General features: G+C 36.5%; 1 protein-coding gene across 1 annotated transcript; it reads left to right on the forward strand.

The window, feature by feature from the left end:
* The first annotated feature begins 266 nt into the window (after positions 1 to 266).
* Positions 267 to 7,744, forward strand: LOC150038115 (uncharacterized). The gene is made up of 8 exons (XM_090310941.1): positions 267 to 729; positions 1,055 to 1,221; positions 6,222 to 6,323; positions 6,407 to 6,490; positions 6,571 to 6,648; positions 6,719 to 6,781; positions 6,908 to 7,070; positions 7,390 to 7,744. Exons 1-8 carry the CDS (start codon positions 519 to 521, stop codon positions 7,482 to 7,484), a joined length of 963 nt encoding a protein of 320 aa, XP_090167067.1. The 5' UTR covers positions 267 to 518; the 3' UTR covers positions 7,485 to 7,744.
* Positions 7,745 to 22,735: the final 14,991 nt, after the last annotated feature.

The following is a 22,735-nucleotide window of genomic DNA, read 5'->3' on the forward strand; positions in this document are numbered from 1 at the left end:
ATGAGTTTTTTGAAACATTTTTTTCTCAAACAGTGATATATACAAAGGGGATCATTTCATTCACTCATAATATAACCAAGCCAAGAATAAAGCAATTGAAAAAGAGTTTCTTCTCTTTTAAAATTTATGAGATATGAGATTTTAGAGTAAAAAGTATAATTGTTTTCATTGTTTGATTCCATCTTCATCATATCAAGTGTTAAGCTTCATCTTGTGCATTTTTTCTTTTTGGTTCTTTCTCACACAAAATATATAAAAATAGCAATCAACATGGGAATGGATCTACATCTGGAACAGCGAAATACAAATTACGTTTCTGCAACACAATTGCCAGCACAATATACCACAATGATGAGATAGAATCTACAGATAAGAAGACGTTAAAATTTCAAATTTGTGATGTCTACTCCAACACTATAATCTCAAATGGTCCATTATCGTTTGCTCTGGTTGAGTTCTTCCTCCTCGAACAAGTGTCGGGTAGCAAATCTCGAGCTCTTACTTCAAGAGATAAAACAATGGAGTTGATCTCTTTTAATAATCTCCAACATCGGCTAAAAGATGGAAATGGCTATGTCAATAATCTCATTGTGGCTCCCAATTCATATTGGATATCTAAGACCTTTTTTTTGGGAATTAAAGTTATCGATGAATCGATTTTGATGGAGTTTGGTGTGATTGAAGACGCTGTTTCCGGACCCCTTAAAGTTAAGACTCCACGAATGAAAGGTATAGTTGTTCTATTACTCTTTTTTCACTTTATATACACATAAGGGAATTTTTAAAAATAAAAAAATAAGTAAAACTATTTACCTAAAATAGCAAAATTTTGATCTTTTTTTGCTAGAGATTAATAGAAGTCTATCAAAGAAACTCATACAAATCTATCACTATAGATGTTGATAAAAGTATATCAATGTTTTTCTTTTTTTCTTTTTTTTTTCTTTTACTATTTCTATAAATAGTTTGCCATTTTTTCCATGTGTAAAAATTTTCTTAATATTTAGTGCATAATAATTTTCCTTTTTTGTAATATATATAAAATTTTAATTAGGGTTGCAAAAATGTGACATCCCAACATGGGACAGTGAAGTTTGGCGACTAGAAGGCGTGGGCAAGGGTGGTATATACCACCAGAGGTTGTCTTCAGAGCTAGGCGTAGAAACTGTGGGTGATTTATTGGAGAAATATCATGAAATGGGTTCTACACGTTTGAAAGAGGTTACCAATTTCTATTGACTATTCTTAGAGCAATATTTGAGTACATCTAAGATTGCACATATCTTTTTACAGCCCACCCAAGTCACACAAGAGAAAAAATGTTGAAAGCGTTGGCGAGCCCACTCTAAATTCATTCTAAATCTCACAAACTTTTAAGAGAAGAGAAGAAACTTGTTCTCTTACAAAACTCAAGAATGCACAAGAGAAAACTGTTGTTCTCTTGAAACTCAGTTTCTTTTCAACCTTCAATTTGCTTCTATTGATCATTTTAATTCTTTTCTCTTGCATATAAGTGAGGGAAATGAACTCTTTACATAGTACTCAAGAGACATTTCCTAAAAGACACAAAATAAATGAAGTACATGTGTAAATACCATTCATGTACTTGAACAATTACATGTATCTAGAAATGCATGTATCTTGAAATTAGAAATGTATCTAGGAATCCACAATATATCTAGCTTATTAATTTCTAACATGCCCCTTAAGCTAGACTTCCCTGACTCCGAGCTTGTCTTTCATTTTCAAGAATAAGTTTGTCTTTAATGCTTTTGTGAATATGTCTGCAACTTGATCTTGTGTCTTGCAATACTTGATATATACTTCTCCATCTTTGATTAATTCTCTGATGAAATGATACTTGATCTATATGTGTTTGCTTCTTCCTAGAAAAACTGGATTCTTCGAAAGTGAAATAGATGATTTATTGTCACAGAACATGATGGTCCCTTTCTCTTGAGGACACTTCAATTCATGTAGTACCTTTCTAAGCCAAAGTGCTTGACAACTAGCTGCAGACAAAGAAATGTATCCAACTTCCGTTGTTGACAATGCTACAACATCCTACTTCTTTGATGTCCACGAAACTTCTCCAGAACCAATATTAAATACATACCCAGAAGTATTTTTGAAATCATCAATATTTCCTCCCCAATCACTATCACTATAGCAAACAAGAACGTTATTCACATTCCTTTTATATTGGATTCCATGATCAATAGTTCCAAGAATATATCTAATAACTCTCTTTCCAGCTTCCCAATGACTTCTCTTTGGTAATGCCATAAATCTACTCAATAAACTTACCGAGAACATAATATCAGGTCTAGTTGTAGTTAAATACATTAAACTTCCAACAAGACTTCTATAGATGGTGGCATCAAAAGCTTCATTGTCATCATGCTTGCTTAACTTTAAACCCAATTCCATAGGAGTACTAGCAGGATAAGCATTCTCCATTTTGAACTTTGTCAACAAATCTTTTGTATACTTCTTTTGGAAAATTGCAATCTCATTATCACCTTGTTTAACTTCAATACCAAGAAAGTAATGAAGTAAACCCATATTAGTCATCTCAAATTCTTTCTTCGTGCTCTCTTTGAACTCGTCAATCATCATGTTTGAATTTTCCATAAAGATTAAATCATAACATATAGACAAATCATCTAGAAATTACCATTTTCATCTTCTTTGGTGTAGAAAGTATGTTCATATGGACATCTTCTGAAACCATTCTTCAAGAAAAAAATCATCAATACGTTTGTACCAGGCTCTTGGTGCTTGCTTTAGCCCATACAGTGCTTTCTTCAATCGATACACCTTATTTTCTTCTCCAATTTTGGCATAACCAAGGGGTTGCTCGACATAAATTTTGTCCTCTAAATACCCATTTAGAAATGCTGACTTGACACCCATTTGATGAACTTTCTTGTTATTTTGTACTGCAAGGGCTAACATCAAACGAACAGTCTCCAAGCAAGTTACTGGTGCAAAAACTTCTTCATAATCCATACCAAACTTTTGTTTGTAACCTTTTACTACGAGCCTGGCCTTGTATTTTTGCACTTCTCCATTTTGCTTCAATTTTGTTCTATAGATCCATTTGACTCCAAGAGCTTTTCTATTCTCCGGTAATTTGACTAACTCCCACGTCTCATTTCTTTTGATTGCATCAATCTCTTGATCTATTGCATCTTTCCATTTCTCATCTTGAATTGCTTCTTCAAAGTATATAGGATCAACATCTGCAAATAAAGCAAAATCAACATGTTCATCATCTTGTATTCTTCTTGAAGTATTACAGATCTCTTGAATATTTCTTGTCTTCCTTGGAGTAGTTTTTTCATCACTTGTGGAGTGTGATGAAGAAGGTGAAGTCAGTGGTTGAGTCTCTTCAAGCTCTAAGTCTCAAGCATCTTCTTAGCCATTCATGTCAACAAGTAATGGATTCTAGTCTTTATTTGGTGCATCCCATTGCCAGAATTTTGCTTCATCGAACTTGACATCTCGACTAATAATAACTTTCTTACTTACAGGGTTGTATAATCTATAAGCCTTGAAGTTCTCATTGTACCCAACAAAAATGCATTTTTCTGATTTATCATCTAGTTTACCTATTTTCTCATCTAAAATATGAGAGTAAGCAATACACCAAACACTCTTAGGTGACTAACAGTTGATTTCAATCCGCTCCATGCTTTTTGAGGAGTAATACCTTGCACACTTTTAGTTGAAGCTTGATTTAGGAGATAAACAGCACAAGTTACTATATCTCCCCAAAATTGGTCTGGAAGCTTCTTGGCCTTCAACATACTTCTTGCAAGTTCCATTATTATTCTGTTTTTTCTCTCTGCAACTCCGTTTTGTTGAGGAGTTCTTTGAACAGTCTTCTGATGCTTGATTCCATTTTTCTTCAAGAAAAGACTATATATTCTCCTCCACGATCCGAACGCAATGCTTTCAATTTCAAGTTACTTCTATTTTCCACCGGTGCTTTGAATGTCTTGAAACATTCGAAAGTAGAGCTCTTTTCTTCTAGCAGATATATCCACGTTTTTCTACTGTAGTTATCAATAAATTTTAGAAAATAATGGTTACCTCTATGTATAGTGGTTCTCAAGGGTCCACATAAGTTTGTATGGACAAGCTCGAGAGGTTTTGATGCTCTCCAAGAACCTCCAGTCGGAAATGAATTTCGATGATGCTTTCCGAAAACACATGCTTCACAAAGTTGATCTTCCTTTTTAATATTTGGCATTCCTCTCACCATATGTTGTTGACACATGTGAGACAAAGTATAAAAACTCAAGTGCCCGAATCGACAATGTCACAACCATGAAGAGTCATTTATTAAAGTCTCAAAATAAACAGGCTTCTCATAGCATATTTTAATTGGAAACATTTTGTTGTGAGTCATGCGTACCTTCGTTATGAGACCTCAATTCTTGGTCCTAATCTAACAGATGTTATCTTAAAGATAACATCATGTCCTCTTAGGAGTAATTCTTTTTCCTCCCTTTTTTGTCTTGACAAGAATATCTCATTTTCCTTTGACCTCAAGCTTCTTGTTGTCACCAGTCTTCACTACATTTTCATGAGATTCATCTAAAGATATAAAAATATCCTTTCTTCCTGTCAGGTGGTTACTGCAACCACTATCAAGATACCATATTTTCTCAGTGCTTGTTTCTTGGACATTAAATGTGAGGAAGAGAAGACCTTGATCATTATCCTGTTGCTCATGCATTAGAGTGGTTTCTGTTTGCTTAGAATTAGCCTTCTTAGACCAACAGTCTGCTTGAAAATGTCCATAACATCTACAATTGAAACATTGTATGTGAGAAAAATCTCCACGACCACCACTTCTGCCTCTTGCTCTATTTGAACTTCTTCCCCTTCCTCTATTTGAAGAAGATTGATTGTCTCTGCTCTCTGACTCGTTACGACGTTGGATCGTCCATTGCCTCTATTGCCACGCCCAACTCTTCTTCCACCAGATCGCCCTCTAGAGGAGGATTGCATATGAAAAGCTTTTTCTAAAGGATTAGAATCAAACAACTTCAATCTGAGCTCATGAGATTGAAGAGATCCCATTAAGCTATTGATGGAGAGAGTTGACAAATCTTTGGATTCTTCAATTGCTACAACAATATGCTCATATCTTCTAGTCATGATTCTAAGGATCTTTTCAACCACCCTTTGATCTTCGATTGTTTCTCCATTTGATCTCAATTGATTAACAATTAAGAGAACACGGTTGAAAAAATCTTCAATAGTTTCAGCATCTTTCATTCAAATGGTATCAAATCAGCTCAAAGTGTTTGCAATCGGACCAATTTTACCTTTTCTTCTCCTTTATACAAATTCTGCAATGCATCCCATGCTGCTTTAGTAGTAGAGACTCCTGATATTCGTTCAAAAATATTTTCATCAATAACTTGGTAGATGAAAAATAATGTCATCTTATCTTTTTTCTAGTATCTCTCAACTCATCGAGTTGTTGTGGTGAAAGACCATCCTCATTTTCTGGCTCCGAATATCCTCTGTCAACAATATCCCAAAGATCTTGAGATCCATAAAGAACCTTCATTTGTTGCCTCCACCGTCTATAGTTTTTTCCCTCAAACCGAGGAAGTTGAGGCTGCAACATGTTAGATGACATCTTTCAATCCTTTTGCTCTGATACGACTTTGTTGAAAGCGTTGATGAGCCCACTCTAAATTCACTCTAAATCTCACAAACTTTTAAGAGAAGAAACTTGTTCTCTTACAAAACTCAAGAACGCACAAGAGAATAATATTGTTCTATTAAAACTCAATTTCTTTTCAAACTTCAATTTGCTTCTATTGATTTTGATTCTTTTCTCTTGCATACAAATGAAGGAAATGAACTCTTTATATAGTACTCAAGAGACACTTCCTAAAAGGCACAAAATAAATTAAGTACGTGTATACATACCATTCATGTACTTGAACATTTACATGTATCTTTAAATTAGAAATGTATCTAGGAATTTGTTATCCATAATGTATCTAGCTTATTAATTTCTAACAAAAAAAACTCAAAAATTAGAAAAAAGTAAAAAGAAAAATTCATATGAACAACTGTTGTTTGAAAATTTGGTGGATTGTAGAAAGATGGGCGTAACCTTGAACGCACCAAAATATGTATCTTATTTTAAATGATTAGGATTTTATTTATTTTCATATGTATATGCATAGATTATTGGAGGGAGAATGTCCAAGCATACGTTTGAGAAGATTGTTGACAAAGCTAAGAAATGTGTTGGTTATGTTCCCATTGGCTATGATCAAACCTTTGAGGTTTAACTACTATCTCTCACTTTCTTTCTCTCCATTTAAATGAAAGCTGAAATCTAGTACTAATATTACTTGTCAAGAGCCAGACCAATAATCACTTGGTGGGAGCTGAGGTACCGGCTAATTCAAATCAGAATTGGGAAATTCTTCCACAAAATCAAAGCTTTGAGGTTATTGCTTATTGCCTTCTCTGTGTCTCTATTCAAATGGAAGCTGAAACTTTGTGTATTAATATTATATGCCCAAACAGGCCAATGATAATATGATGAAAAGTGAGGTTGAAGCTAATTCCAGTTTGAATGTTCATCAACAAGTTCAAAATTTTGAGGTTATTGCTCTAGCTCTCTGTGTTCAAATTAAAGTTGAAACTTAATACTAATATTATATATCAAAAACAGGCTAGTGATCATGAGGTTTCTAATAAGAATTTGGAAGTTCATCAGCAAAATCAAAGCTTTGAGGTTATTGCTCTCTCTCGATCTATTCGGAAGCTGGAATTTTGTACTAAGTTTTGAGGTTATTGCTCTTTCTTTTTATATACTTAAATGATCTTCAACTGATGTTGATATATTATATGAATAAAACAGACAAATCATTTGGTCGAAAATGATGTTGAGGCTAATTCAAAGGAGACTTTTCAAGTTTGTGAGAAAAAGAAAGATGGTGGGAATGATGAACTTTCAAGAACAAACTCTTTTGAAGACGACGCCTCATTTGTAGAATGGTTGGATAAGAACATAGACTGGAATGGTAGTGAAATAAATAATTTTCTTCTCTTTCCTAAAAATGATGAATATATATATATATATATAAAATTTAAAAACGTCCAACTATTTACAAAAATAGCAAAAAAAAAATATTGATAGACTTCTATCAGCATCTATCACATAGTATCAATGATAGACTTCTATCAGTTATAGATGCTGATAGACTTCTATCAATCTCTATCAAATAAGATTAAATTTGTCTATTTTATTTAAATAGTATTTTTTTTTTTTTTTTTGAAAATGCTTCTTATATCTATAGTATTGAATATTTGTTTGATAATTATAAAATTTCTCATTGACAGCTCCTTGGCCACTACCTTTCGAGTCCGTACATGGAGCATCAAATCCATTTGACATGATTGATGCAAATACCTCCATACATGAAGAATGCACTTAAAGAACTTGGATCAGTGATAAGTTTCTCCTTCAAAATCGACTTTATCCCTTTTATATAACATTAAACAACTTGCCAAAATATTAAAAAAAAAAAAAAAAACATGTTTGATTGATAGTATTTTAGAATTGTTTTCTATTATCCGGATTATGTTATGTACCTTAATTATTCAATCCTATCACTCAACTATTTGTTAGGACAATTGCAGTGAGCGGCAAAAAAAAAAAAAACATATGGATATTTGCAAATATGTTTATAGTGGATATTCCTTTTGTTTATCTTTGTTTCGTTTTGATATGAAGTTGTTTTCATTCTATGATTTGATTTAAGTTTTGGTCTTGATTGTGATATGCTTTTAGGTTTTTCATTATATCTTAATTTCATTATTTAAAATTATGTCAATTGATATATCAATATAAATACATTATTTTGATATTATTTTGTATATATCAGTTGACTAATATTTTATATTTAGAGAGAAAAAAATTGAGTTACCTTATTATTTTTTAATCTTAATTACTTCCATTAGTCGAGTTTTCATGAAAATCCTTTTGTTGTGGTTTTTGCTTACCTTCAACAAAACTAAAACGTCTTAGGATATTGACTTCATTCAATAAAGTTGTGGACTCAATATATTTTCATTCAACCAATTCAGTTAGTCTATAATCTAGGTTTTTATATTCTCTATTGGTGTTGATGATTTTGATTTTACTGGTAAAATAAGTTGTGGTTGATCTTTATCAATTGTCGTTTGCTAAGAAAAAAAAGGTTTAGTATTGCATGATGTTTTAGGTTCAAATTACTGTGTGTATGCATATATTTTTGTTGGTTGATGCAATAACTTTATTCTTAATATGAATCGTGAATCATGGTCTTGACTTATCTATGATTGTGAAATGAGTATGATGTCGTTTTCTTAACTCTAGTGTTTGAGCCTTGAGCACATATACATTAGGTTGATCTAAATATTCTAAAAGATGTGTATCGATCAATAAGATGAAAATCTTTCATGGAAATATATGATGTTGCTTCTTTTCTACTTATTTATGACACAGGATTAGACTATTGAGGAAACAACTTATTTGGTCTGCAAAAATTGATATATGTGATATTTACGTTATATGTATGTATGTGTCCAAAATCGAAAAAAAAATAAAAGGGAACGTTTAGCTATTGCAGTAGATTTACATCCATTAACATTATTCCCAATGGATTGAAAAAACATTATAGGACTATTTGGATGCTGGTTTGGAATCATGAGAAATCCTAAAAATTTGGAGCTGTTTTGGTTGGATGCTATAGGCTTTTTATGCTTGTAATTGGAGTGTAGGTTCGGGTTGAGTTGCTGTTTTCTATTACTGTTTTAGATTTTTCTAAACTGCTTCCTTTACGTGAGTTTGCAATATTATTTAACTCTTAATTTCAGTACTCATTTACAAATTAACATGTCAAACAACACCATCTCTCCACCTCTCTAACCCTAGATTTATGGATAAGATTCAATGCGACAGGTGTAGCAGTGCACATGAAAGTAGTTTACATACTTTGAAATTATAACTATAACCAAATTCTAAACAAAATCTATAGTGCAAGTTGTTGCAATTCATTTTACTTGCACTATATTTTAACCCTAGTATTAAAATTCAGAAAATTATGATTTAATTCTAAGTGTTCTTATTATTCCTAATAAAAATTTGCATAATATTTCACCTTCAGTTGCTTTAAATATTTCCACGCACTTACTTTTTTTTAAGGTTTATGTGCTGTTATTTTATCTCGTTTGGTTAGATGGAGATAAATAATTTTAAGTAAAGAACTTTTAAAGCAGAAAGACATGCATAATATTTAAGGAAATATTCGATTTTTGCTATCAAACTACTACATCATAGGGGTGTAGTCAAGTCTTAGAAAATTAATCGAGCTTTCCACACAAAGTCATGATGATAATATCAATAAAAAAGAATAACAGATAAGAGTTCAAAGAAAACTAAATGTGTAGACTATTCGTCTATGATGCTGGAATATCTCTTGAGAATCTTCAAATGATTCTGCATAGGTGGAAAGCTTGGGTCATTTTTATAGAGAAATATGGGGAACCTACTTGGCATCTAATTATGATTTTGCAGGTCTTGATACTGTAGGTTATGACAAGCGACTACTAGGGGTGGAAACAGTTCGGTTTAGTGGTCAAATCGAACAGAACCAAATTTTCTATATGTGAAATTGAACCGAACCGATTTATTGTTTCGAACCAAACCGAACCGAACAACATTATGCGGTTCGGTTCGGTTTCAAATTCAATTTTGGCATTTTAAAAAAATCTATGTTAAATATATTTTAATTAACAAATGGTTTGGTTCGGTTCAGTTTTGTTCTTTAAATTAAAAACGGTTCGATTTTAAATTCAATTTTACTCCTTTTTTAAATATATATATATATTAGTTAAAAAAGGTTCGGTTCAGTTTCAAATTCGGTTTTCGAAATTGAAATCGAACCGATCCAAATTAATTCTCTTCAAAATTTCTTCAAATCGTGTTGAACCACATTTTTCGGTTTCATTGAGTTTTCGGTTCGGTTCGGTCCATTTTTTAGAAACGGTTTGATTTTTGCGGTTTGAATGGCCACCCCTAGCGGCTAGCCATACGTCTACAACATCCGTTGATCAGGTGGCTACTTATACCACTACTGCATTTCGTGAGTTGATATGCTCATATTGATTTGATAGTGCTACAAGATAATGCAAGTTCGAAGTATGAAGATGCTATAACATGTAGGTGATTTGATAGCTTCATGCACTTCTACCACCTTCAACTGGATTTGACGTGCTGAGATGATAAGTGTGAGGATATAAAAATGGAATGTTGTTCATGTCCCCTACAATAGTGCCATAAACTTGTGAGGATAAAAAATGGAAATGTTGTTATGCTGTGTATGTTATGTATCGCTTATGCACACTATTGATGTATGAATGATACAAGCTCATGTTGCCATAAACTTGTAATGAATATTTAATATCTATCTTTATTTATTGTGTTGTTTATGAATGAAATTGATGATGTGCTATGTGCTCAAGTGCTTTGCGATAAAGATATTTTGCGATACTACATTCTAATTGTATGCGTTGATGATAATATGCTCGTAGTATGTGATGATGTAGTGCGTGTCACAAGTTTCCTTGCACTAGAACCAAGTATAATTCCAACGCAAGTTTCTCAGAATGACTTGAGGTCGAACACGGGGATTGTTTGTCCTTTAGATGCGATACTAATGTGGTAAATGCGACCGGTTTTCATAAAGAATAAAGAATTTGGTTTGACAGAAATGTAAATTGTATTGAAAGTAAAATGCGTTGTAAATAAATGTCTAAACTACTATGATACAGGGAAGGACTGGCTGTAAATAAATGCGATGGCAAGTCTTGTGAATGAGTTAGAAAGAGAATGAGTAGAGGGAAAGGACATCGCAAGTTTGTCAATCCCATTAAGGACACAACTAAGGTTCCGCTTCCTCTTGACTTACACCTTTCAGTGATCGGCCGCGTTCCTATACGTCTATGGTGAAACAAAGATGAACGTAATGAATGCAAAGTTGTTTCCATCTCTGGAAATACTTCCCCCTTTAGTTAACGCATTCTTCCAACCTTTTCTCGATAGGCGGAATAACATCTTCACTTCTGCTCTCACAGGTGAAGATGCCGTCGAGCATGCTTTAGCTAAACTTAGTCGATTACCTTAACAAAGATTAACTCACTCACTCAATTCTTCCTCTTTACCCAGGGGATTAAGAACACATGATGGAGAAAATGGATGATAAATGTATGGAAAGGAACAGAGAGATGATAATGATGACGATAATAGCATTTAAATCTAAAGATAAGCATTTGATACATGATTTGTGAATGAAAGATCAAAGAAGATGAACACAGTAGATGAAATGAAAGAATAGAAACAAATACGGAAAGAGAGTCAATTTCTTGACATAGATCCCGATCGGAGACTTGTGCTTGCCGGCGTGTGGATGAGATGGAGTGGAAAGCTTCCCTTCCAGGCTTGCTTTCCCAGTAGAAGTGACCCCTGGCACAGAGCTTCAGCTTCGGGAATCGAAAGAATTCCTTACTCAGAGACTCACTTTTCAGCCTTGTCTCGTTGTTCTCCCAGATTTTCTCTGTAAAGTCTCTTCAGATCAGCCTCCTTTGTAATGAATTCAAGGAAGCTATTTATAGACAAGACCTTGGCTCTTTGAATTGGTGGTCCAACTGTGTAATTCTGATAATTCCTGCCATTGCGTAATGGAAAGGTCCTCTCTTCTCCACGATCAATCTGTCAGAATTGTACAACAGAAAGCTGTACACTTGTCATAATCGCCCGCGAATGTGTTGCTCTTCACATCGTTGATCAATCGCCGAATGTGGTGTTGTATTTTTTATTACCGCATGCGGTAGAAATGTGTCGATCTCTATAACCTATGATCGATCGTCGCATGTGCCACCGATGACATGCAGAAATGCATGTCATCTTAGGCCTTTTACTTAGAATTATGAAGGTTGTTAGGCAGAATATGCGGCAATCATATTAGGAATTCACGAGAAAAAGAGTTTGCGTCGATCAGCATGTCAAATCTTAGCTAACCCATTATTTTGCATTAATTATGCGTTCAATGTTTTATTTTTGTAGCTAATACAGGAAATGAACGTAAATGCGGAAACCGAACCACCGCATAGACGACCGCATGCGGAGAAACACTCCATCACAAAGGCAAACACATCGATCAACGCATGGATGTTGCGGTAATCAGCCGTATGCATCCATCCATGGGAATTGCGCTCGTCAAGAGATTGCGGTCATCATGTAGAGTTGCAGTATTATGCGAATTCGGCCATTGAATGATTGCGGCTACGCGACAATGCAAACTAATGGGATCAATGCAAGGTAGGTGGAATGAATGCATTAACGCATCTACCTCCAGAAAAACCAATACAAGGTAGGTGGAATGAACGCATCAATGCATCTACATCGAGAAAAACCAAAAGATGATGTTGACATTTCACCTACCACACTATTAGTGGCAGAGGTTCAGAAATGACTAACGCACCGAACGTCAGACTCAGATCAGTCCAATTAATGTTGTCGGTGACCCAAGCTCTATAAATAGAAGTCGATGAGCTGAAATTCAAATCATTCGAGGGAGGATCCTTGTGAACCGGGGACTTTCCTCGCGATCCAGACAAAATGCGTGAGAAGACGCTTGAGAGTTCTTCATTGCCTTCATCCATTCCGAGTGACGACCGAAGTCTTCGACCGAAGCTAAATCTCGAGAGAGTCAGCTTCTCTGCCCATCCATGGCACCATCGGCAGCCTTGACGCACATCCGCTGGAAGCAAAGTTTTGCTTCCAGCCAATCATTTATTTTCCTTTCTTTTCCTATATTGTATTGTATGACATTTTGAATTAAGGAATTAATACAATCTGTTTTCAATGAATTTCTCTATTCCTTCGACTCCATCTCCATCTTCTTTGCTTGGCATCTTTACTTTCATTGCAACACTTAATGGGAGTGCTTGGGTATTGCATATTTAGTCATGTGGATTAGGAATATGAAGCATGTAGCAAACCACCGAGAGGTGTGCGTTGCGCGAGTGTGTGAGTAACCTTATTTTCTTAGTGTGAAGCTACTGCAACGCCTGTCTATAGGCTAACCCATTGATTGTCTATGAGTAAAGTCAGTAACAATCAACTTCCCGAGAGGGTAAGTGGTTGGACGCATTAAGCAATGTATGCATTGTTCACTAGGGATAGTAACAACATTGAGTCAACCAAGTTCATGTGATTGTCTTGTAGTATGTATGCTTCATTCGTCCATTAAGGATACTTGGGAGGGTAGTCTAAGGATAGGATCTAGGCTTGAGAAGGTCAGGTCAGAATCTAGGCTCGGGAAAGTCATATTAGAATACATAATACAAGAGATAGAAGCTTAGGAATAAGCATTGTTTGCTATTAACCCATCGCATGCATCCTAGAGATAGGATACGATTGTATGCATTCACCTTGCTTTTATGCATTTTGCATCATCGCATAGGACAAGAGTAGAGACTTAGAAATAAGCTCTATGGACACTTTTGCATTCAACACATGCGTCCTAGACTTAGGAGCACTGCATTTGCATTGGAAAATGATTTGCTGTGCATGAGTGTAGCATGATCACATTGGCTTATGTTGACTAAGGTTACCCTCGCAGTCACTCTTAAGGGTTGCAATGAAAACATCTCCGCATTTTATCTATTTCTCCATACATTTATTTAATGTCAAGGTTTGTCGTATCTCTACCTTTCATGCATATTCTCATTGTGTTGTCTGTTAAATAGGAGTAGGAGTAGGATTAACTTAAAAACATCCCCTCCATTTTTTTATTTAAACCGCCGCATGTACATCACCGCAAATATATAGCTACAAGTCCCTGTGTTCGACCTCGGATTACCTGAGAAACTTGCGTTGGAATTATACTTGGTTCCAACGTAAGAAAACTTATGGCAGGACGCATGGTCAGCACATACATTCATTAACACATTATCAGTCTAACGCATGACCATTGACACATGACTATCAACACATATTTTAGGAACATGCATCGCATATCACGTCTAAGGGAGTTTGGTTGTCGAGTAAAATTGACTTCCAAATTCCTGCCATCAGCCGCCATTGCGTTGATCATTTCTTCGTTCTTGATCGATTGGTGCATGCGATTTAGATGCATTGTACATTTTGTCCTCGAGCCATTAACACATGCGGTGACCTATTTCCTACAAAATAGAGACTTGGAAATTCTATTTCGCCATCGCAATGTGTTAGTGGGTGTGTTTACGACACTTTATAATTTTCGTATTTCTCAGCCAATTCTTATACTATCGACGCAAGTTTTCTTTCTTTTTTCCACATTATCTAAATAAAATAGCATAAATAACTTGTATTTCTATAAGTTATCAACAAGCTAACATCTCAAGGTATGGAGGACCAACTATTAGTTTAGAGACTGGAGACTTCCCTTTATGCTGTTACTAAAGATTTCATTAATGTTGTAGCATTGTTTTGGTTTTTTTCAAGTCTTTGCAACGTATAGGTGATTTGACGTGCTTAGATGCTCATATGGTGTGTCGGGATATGGTGGAGTCATATGTCAGTTTAGGGCATGAGGACATCCAACCTTGTTGTTACTCTAAATTTAAGTAATGTTGTAACACCATTTTTTTTACAAATCTGCAAGTCTTACTTTTGCAACAACTTTTATAGACTTTTGCAATATGCTTTTGATCAACACCTACTGACGTAAATTCGTGAACGCAATATTTGCGATGCATGTCTTAGGTTATGCGTTGGTTCTTATGTGTCGGTGGTCATGCGATGGAATGAAATATATGTGTTGATCTCATATGCAATGACCATGCGTTCCTGTTACAAGTTTTCTTGGGCTCTCTCCAAGTATAATGAGAACGCAAGTTTCTCGGGTGATCCGAGGTCGAACTCAGGGACTTGTAACTAAATGGTATGAGGGTGATAAGCTATGCACTACTCCTACTCCTAGCTAACAGATTAAGCGGTGGAAGTATGAATGAGAGGTAGAGACACAGCAACTATTAACGCATAGTAAATGCACGAAAAAATAGATGAAAAGGTGAGGATGTCTTCACTGCAACACTAAGCTAGACCGCAAGGGAAACCCCAGCCAACGCAGACTTATGCGATCATGCTATAGACAACCGATGCAGATGCATGTGATGTGTGATGCTCAATTTTTATGAAGTGAATTATGGATGATATGCAATGGTGAAATTGCATTGTGCACTCAAGTTTCCTCAACAGAATCCAAGTGTAAATTCCACTGAGTTTCTTGGTAAGTCCAGGGTCGAACTCAGGGACTTGTGAAAACAGGTTGCGTTGGTAATGTTTATGAAGATTTTGTGGTAACAGATAAATAAATAAATTGTTGGGATTGTTGTTTGCGTTAATGGAAAAAAAAACAAATGCGACGAAGTTCTAAAAGAGTTGATTAAATGGGAAATGCGATGAGTATGTGATGAACGGGTTGAGAAAAATTTTGGCTAACACTTCCTAGGATGCGTTCATGCTATGTGATCATGCAACATGCATACAACAGTAAACCACCTCTCGGTGCAAATGCCACGGCTTCTAAGGCTAGAACGCATGTGATATATGCGCTAAGTCTATAGGACCTATACATAAGCCTCTATTCTTATTTATGCGATGACAAAATGATACACACACAAATAAGGCAACTACATAATACCATTCCCATCTCTAGGATGCATGCGATGCAGGTTGACAAACAGAGCTTATCTCTAAATCCCTATCTCTTGTTCATGCATTTCTAATCTTGCTCTCTCGAGTCCAGATTCTAACCTAGCTTTCTCGAGACATTAGGTTCTTTCTTTAGACTCACTCTCGAGTAGCTCTAAAGGGTATTTAGCACAACATAAAACAAGACAATCGCAAGCAATAAACTTCCTAGGTCATGTTAGCTTAGTTCTTCTCAACCCATTTGACTAGTTTAGCTACTCATGCATGCTAAGAGAGTGAACAAATGTAGAAATAGAACTTCCATTGTATAAATATAAAGATGAGTACACAATAACAATGCAAGTATAGAATAAAGGGCCTGGTAGCAATCTTTTACTACTCAGGCTTTTACAGTATTTTTCTACTCGTGCTCAAAAGATAATCTCGCTCTCGCGAGAGTCGGCCTACTCTCTGCTTCTTCGCCTCAAGGTTCTCTCTCGAATTTCCTTGAGAATCTCCGGCGTCACCACTCTTCTCTTGCTCCACCTTAAAATGAAAGGAAAACTATGAACAAAGACGTGCGAACTGAAGTATGAAATTTCAAACTGCTGAACCCCTTTTCTGAAGGATGCCCTTGGTATTTATAGAGTATCTAGGGTGAAAGGCGGCTTCTCTCTCATGATTTTACAGATGGGACGGCTTTAATTCCTGACTGATGCACCGAATAATTATCACCGAAAGGCTGAATGTACTTGTGATCGTTATCGGCTGTCAACTTAATTTGGATTCGACTGCAATCAGCTTTCTGTCTCATCGCGATTAATTAGCCTTTCACCCAGATGCGCCAACCATGTTGCGCTGACCAAGTTGTGGCGATCCCTCTTGGGCAACTATTTGCGAACACAATCACCACAAAGCTTTGCAATGATGCTGTGCCCAACCAATGATTTTCTATGATCGCAATTTCCGCCTTGCATCATCGTATATTCTGCACAAAAATATGAAAATCAACTGTTCTAATGCGATGAACGCATGTGACCACAATATTATGAATCTGATGCTTTTTGGATGCAATTTAACATGTTTTATCAATGCAAGCCAAAATTGTTTAAGAAATTTGCACTATGATAACGTGCATTTCTGCCTGTTATCAATGTGTAATAGCAAACGAAACTTATTCCTAAGTCTCCATTCTTGCTTATGCAATCTTAATCTAGCTCTCTCAAGCCTAGATTCTAACCTAGCTTTCTCAAGTCTTAGGTTCTTTCTTTAGACTCTCTCTCGAGTAGCTCTAAAGGGATGATGGTCGCATGCATAAGACAAGGTAATCGCATAAACATGGGTGACTGATAACGGACAGAAATGCACGTTATCATAGTGTTAAATCCTTAAACAATGTTGGATTGCGTTGATAGAATATGTTAAATTGCGTCCATTAAGCATAAATTCTATAATATTGCGGTTGCATGCGTCCAATGCATTAGAGTAGCTGATCTTTATATTTTTGTGTAGAATAATGCATTAACGCAATGCAAAGAATGCGACCATAGGAATACATTGGTCGAGCGCAACTTCACCGCAAGACTTTGCGTTGATCGTGCTTGCAAACATCCACCTAAGAAGAATCACCACAACATGGCGGGCACATCCAGACGAAAGGACAATTAAGATCGATGGGACAGAAAGCTGACAGTAGTCGGATCCAAATTAAGTTGACAGCCGATAACGGTCACAAAGTATATCCAGCTTTATCGGTGACAATTATCCGGCGCATCAGTCAGGAATTAAAGTTGTCCCATCTGTACAACTAGGAGAGAGAATCCGCCTTTCACCTTTGATGCCCTATAAATACCAAGTGCATTCTTCAGAGAAGGGGTTAAGCAGTCGATTACTTGACATCACTTTACAAGTACACACCTCTGTTTATAGTTTTCTTTTCCATTTTACGGTGGAGCTAGAAAAGAGTGGTGACGCCGGAGATCGTCCAAGGAGGCTCAAGAGAGGACCTTGGGGCATAAGAGGAGAGAGCGGGTTGACTCTCGCAAAAGTGAGAATATCTTTAGAGCATGATTAGAATAGTGTAACGCCTGGTGGCAAGAAATTGTTCCAGGCTCTTTACTATACTTGCATTGTTATTCTGTACTTCATCTTATTTCTATTCAATGGAAGTTCTATTTCTACATCTGCTCACTCTCTTAATACGCACTTGTAGCTAAACTAGTTGAATGGGTTGAGAGGAACAAAGCTAACATGATCTATGAAGTTCATTGCTTGTGATTGTCTTGTTTTATGTTGTGCAAATTACCCTTTTAGAGTTATAAATTACTCTCGAGAGAGAATCTAAAGAAAGAAAGAATCGAATGGCTCGAGAGAGCTAGGTTAGAATCTGGTCTCGAAAGAGCAAGATTAGACTTGTATAAATAAGAGATAGGGACTTAGAGATAAGCTATGTTTGTCAACTTGCATCGCATGCTGATAACTTTTAGAAATCAAGTTATTTATACTGCTTTATTTAGATATTGCAGCCAAAAGAAAGGAAAGTTGCATCATTTGTAGAGAAATTAGCTAAGAAATTCAAGAATTATAAATTGTCATCAATACACCCACTGACACCATTGCAATGGTAGAAGAGAATATTTCAAGTCTGTTTTGTAGGAAATCAACTCACCGTATGCGTTCATGGCTCAAGATAAAAAGAACAACGCATCTACGTCGCATTGCGCCAATCATTCAGAAATGAATAGATGATCAACACAATGACGACTCATGTGAAAATCAATCAAGAGCTAAGCGATTAATGCAATCTCAATCGCATGTGGTAATAAAAAAACAACACCGCATATGGGCAAACGATCGAAGATGCAAAAGAGCAACACAATTGCGGAGGATCCTGACACGTGTACAGCTGACCGTTGTGAATTTCTGAAGGGATTGATTACATAACAGAAGGAATATTCAATCCATCATTTCCGAAATTGCCATAACAATAAAGTGGGTTCCACACTCCAGAGAGTCAAAGCTGAGCCTATAAATAGCCTCTGAAATTCTATTGGAAGATATACTTAATACGGGCATATTTTAATTTTTGTATATTGAGAGAGAAACTGGTCTGAAGAGCCTGATCGGAGAAGATCCGGAAAGATTTAAGAGACAAGGCTGAGAGGTGAGTCTTAGGGCAAATCCTTTCAATCCCCGTCGTTGAAGCTTTGTACCAAGGTCACTTCTACCGGACGAGCAAGCCTAAGAGGGAAGCTCTTCTCTACATTCACTCCATCCGTCGGCAAGCACATCCACCATCCAGATCTGTGTCAAGACATTGGCACTCTTCTATATTTGTTTCTATCTCTTTATCATCAATTGTATTCATCTTCTTAGTCTATCATTCACACCATGTATCAGACGCTAAATATTAGTATTGAATGTCATGATCATTTCCATCTCCATCTTTTTGTCTATTTCCGTTCATCCGTAATTCGCTTTCTCCATGATGTTTTCTTAATCCCTTGGTAATTAGCATGAATCTAACAAGTAAATTGATCTGGGTTAAGGAAATAAATATGTTTAGCTAAAACATGCTAGATGACATCTTCACCTATGAGAGCAGAAGTGAAGATGCCATTCCTCCTATCGAGAGAAGGTTGGAAGAATACGTTAACTAAAGCGAGAAGTACTTCCAGAGATGGAAGAAACCTTGTGTTCATTACGTTCATCCCTATTTCACCACAGAGATGTGGGAACGCGGTCGATCACCAAGAGGTGTACGCCAAGGGAAAGCGAAACCGTAGTTATGTCTTTAACGCAACTAATAACTTGCGATGTTTATACTAGTTATCTTTTCTATTTCTGTTTCATACATAAAGACTTGCCACCGCATAACACGACCCGTTGTATAATCTTCACAGTCAGTCTCAAACTCAGTATCATGTATCGGTATCCTGTATCTTGTATCATAATAGCTTAGGTTTACTTTTATCGCACTTTATTTTATTATCGCAACTTTACTTTACCGTAATATTTTACTTTACCAAAATATTAAATACTTGTATACACAAACTCTTTATATTAATTGAAAAACCCCCGGTCTCATATATCACGAATGTAACGCATTAATTACGCAATCCCTATGTTCGACCTCAGATCACTCCGAGAAACTTGCGTTGGAATTATACTTAATTTCAGCGCAAGAAAACTTGTGACAATGCATAGCATACTACAAGCATTTCATTAATAATGCATACATCTAGAAGTAGTATCGCATAAAGTCTGAATAAGCATAACACATCATCCACATTCCATTTCCATCATTCATCACTGTCCATGTGTTTATTTAGAATCATCGCATCATTTTATGTTAAACTTGCGTTATAATCATCCATGCCTTCTGTGACATAAGATAAGAACCATCAAATATTACGTTACACATGCATCCTAGGATTAGGAATGATATTATGTGGTCGCATATTTGTGTGAATGTCATGTTGTCATCGCATAAATAGAGATAGAGGTTTATGTGTAAACCCTGTAGACTTATCGCATATTTATCACATGCATTCTAGCCTTAGAAGCCATGGCATTCACGCCGAGAGGTGGTTTACTATTGTATGCATGTTGCAGGATCGCAAAGCATGAACACATCCTAGGGAGTGTTAGCCGAAACCCTTCTCAACCCGTTCACCGCATATTCATCGTATTTCTCGTTTACCAACTCTTTTCAAACTCTGTCGCATTTATTATTATTTTCATCAACGCAACAACCACCCAGCACTTGTTTATTTCACTGGTTATCGCAAGTTTTCATAAAAATCTCCAATGTAACTATTTTCACAAGTCCCTATGTTCGACCCTGGACTTACCAAGAAACACAGAGGAATTTACACTTGAATTCCACTGGGGAAACTTGAGTGCACAACGCTATCCATCAACACATATCATCCATATTTTCCACACCTCATAAATCTAAGCATCAAGTTTTTGGCGCCGTTGCCGGGGACTTCGGAAAAATAGTTGTTAAGGGTAATTTTTGTGAATTCTTTGCAGAACTCTCAATTTCTGGCGAACTACGACCCAGAGATTAAGAGAACATTTCGAAGGAGACTAAGAGACCGCCAACAACAACCACAATCTGATAAAGAAAAGATGGTGGAGTAGCCTAGGAATGAAGCACCAAACAACAACAATGTCATGGCAAATCCAATTTTGTTGGCAAACAATCATAATAGGCCCATTAGGGACTATGTATCGCCAAATCTCTATGATTTCTCTCCAAGAATCATGAGGCCTACCTTAGACGAAAGTAGATTTGAGATAATCCAGGCTGCAGGACAATTCGGAGGAAAGCGAGGTGAAGATCCGCACGTCCACCTCCGAAGTTTTATTGAAATCTGCAATACTTTTGTGTTCCCGAACATCTCTGCTGAGGAGGTGCGACTAATGTTGTTTCCATTTTCTCTCTGTGATTAAGCTAGAAAATGGGCTTATTCGCTCGAACCCGGAGAGATCACTTCTTAGGAGCAGGTGGTGGAGAAGTTTATGAAGAAATATTTCCCACCTATAGAAAATGCCAGACGAGAAAGCTTATTACTAATTTTGAACAAGAAATGGACGAATCGCTCAACGATGCGTGGGTGAGGTTTAAAAGGTTGGTCCGAGATTGTCCGCATAATGGGCTGCTAGACTGCCTTCAAATGGAAATTTTCTACCACGGTTTGAATCCTGGTTCGCAAATCGCTGCCAATGCGGCAGCAGTTGGTGGTCTGCTTGACAAGACTTATGATGACGAAGAATATCCTAGACCGCATCTCCAAGAATCATGAAGACTAGAGGGAGAGTGACCAGAGATTAAGACTCAAAGATTCGGATGCAAATAACGGTGTTATTGTTTCATTGTAAAACCAAATAATCATAATGATGAATTTGATTCAAGGAATGACGATCAGCAGCCCAACACCGCAAGGTGGCAAATCAACGCAATAAGTCAAAACACCGCAAGGTGTGCAACTTGCGGTGATGGGCATGCGATGGAGGATTGTCCGCAAAATCCCCAGTCTGTATATTTTGTAAAGAATAACCCCTTTTCAAACACTTACAACCCCAGGTGGAAAAACCATCCAAATTTTGCTTAGAAGAATCAACAACAAAATATTCAATCTATGACACAAAAAGAAGGGCCACTAGGGTTCTTTCAACGCAGCAACGGTCAACAGAGCAACCAAGCCAATAGCTCACAAAAACCATCGCAATCTTCTTCCCTAAAAAGCCTATTAAATAAATATATAGAGAAAAATGAGACGATGCTTCAAAGTCAGGCTACGACCATCCGCAATCTTGAATTGCAAATGGGCCAGATTGCAAATGAGCTCAAATTTAGACCGCAAGGGGCGCTGCCAAGTTCAACCGAGCTTCCACGCAACCCAGGGGGTTCAAGTAAGGAGCAATGTCAGGTTATGACATGATGCAGTAGAAAGACTGTGGAGGGAGAAAAGAAGGAGCAGAACAGATCAACCTCCATCGCAACTGAACCTGAGATTGCGGCAACACAAGAAGAAGAAAAAGAAAATGAAGCAGTAGAACCTGAGGTTGCATCCACCTCAAAGTAAATGAAATGGGAACCGTGAAAGTCCAGTTACCACCTTTCCCTCAGAGACTAAAGAAGAAGAAAAACAAAGAGGTACAGTACCAATGCTTCATGTCTTTGCTGAAACAAATACATGTTGATATTTCTTTAAGTGAAGCAATTGAGGAAATGCCTGCCTATGCAAAGTTTCTGAAGGACATGGTAACTAAGAAAAGAGGCGTTGGAAAATTTGCCATGGTGGCGCTAACGCAAAGTTCCAAATCTATTATCCCACCGAAGATGAGCGATCCTAGGAGCTTCACTATTCCTTGCTCCTTAGGATAACTCTATATTAGGCATGCCTTGTATGACTTGGGGGCCAGCATAAATTTGATGCCGCTGTTAATCTTTTG

Source organism: Benincasa hispida, chromosome 2 (assembly GCF_027475165.1).
Source record: "Benincasa hispida cultivar pf3 chromosome 2, pf3_genome.v1.1, whole genome shotgun sequence".
Taxonomy (NCBI): Eukaryota; Viridiplantae; Streptophyta; class Magnoliopsida; order Cucurbitales; family Cucurbitaceae; genus Benincasa; species Benincasa hispida.

Excerpts from the sequence above, each read along its gene's own strand:
- LOC150038115 (XM_090310941.1), top strand. The coding sequence starts at position 519 with ATGGAGTTGATCTCTTTTAATAATCTCCAACATCGGCTAAAAGATGGA. Across the intron at positions 1,222-6,221 it reads GTTCTACACGTTTGAAAGAG|ATTATTGGAGGGAGAATGTC; the intron begins GTTACCAATTTC and ends GTATATGCATAG. Across the intron at positions 6,782-6,907 it reads AGCAAAATCAAAGCTTTGAG|ACAAATCATTTGGTCGAAAA; the intron begins GTTATTGCTCTC and ends TGAATAAAACAG.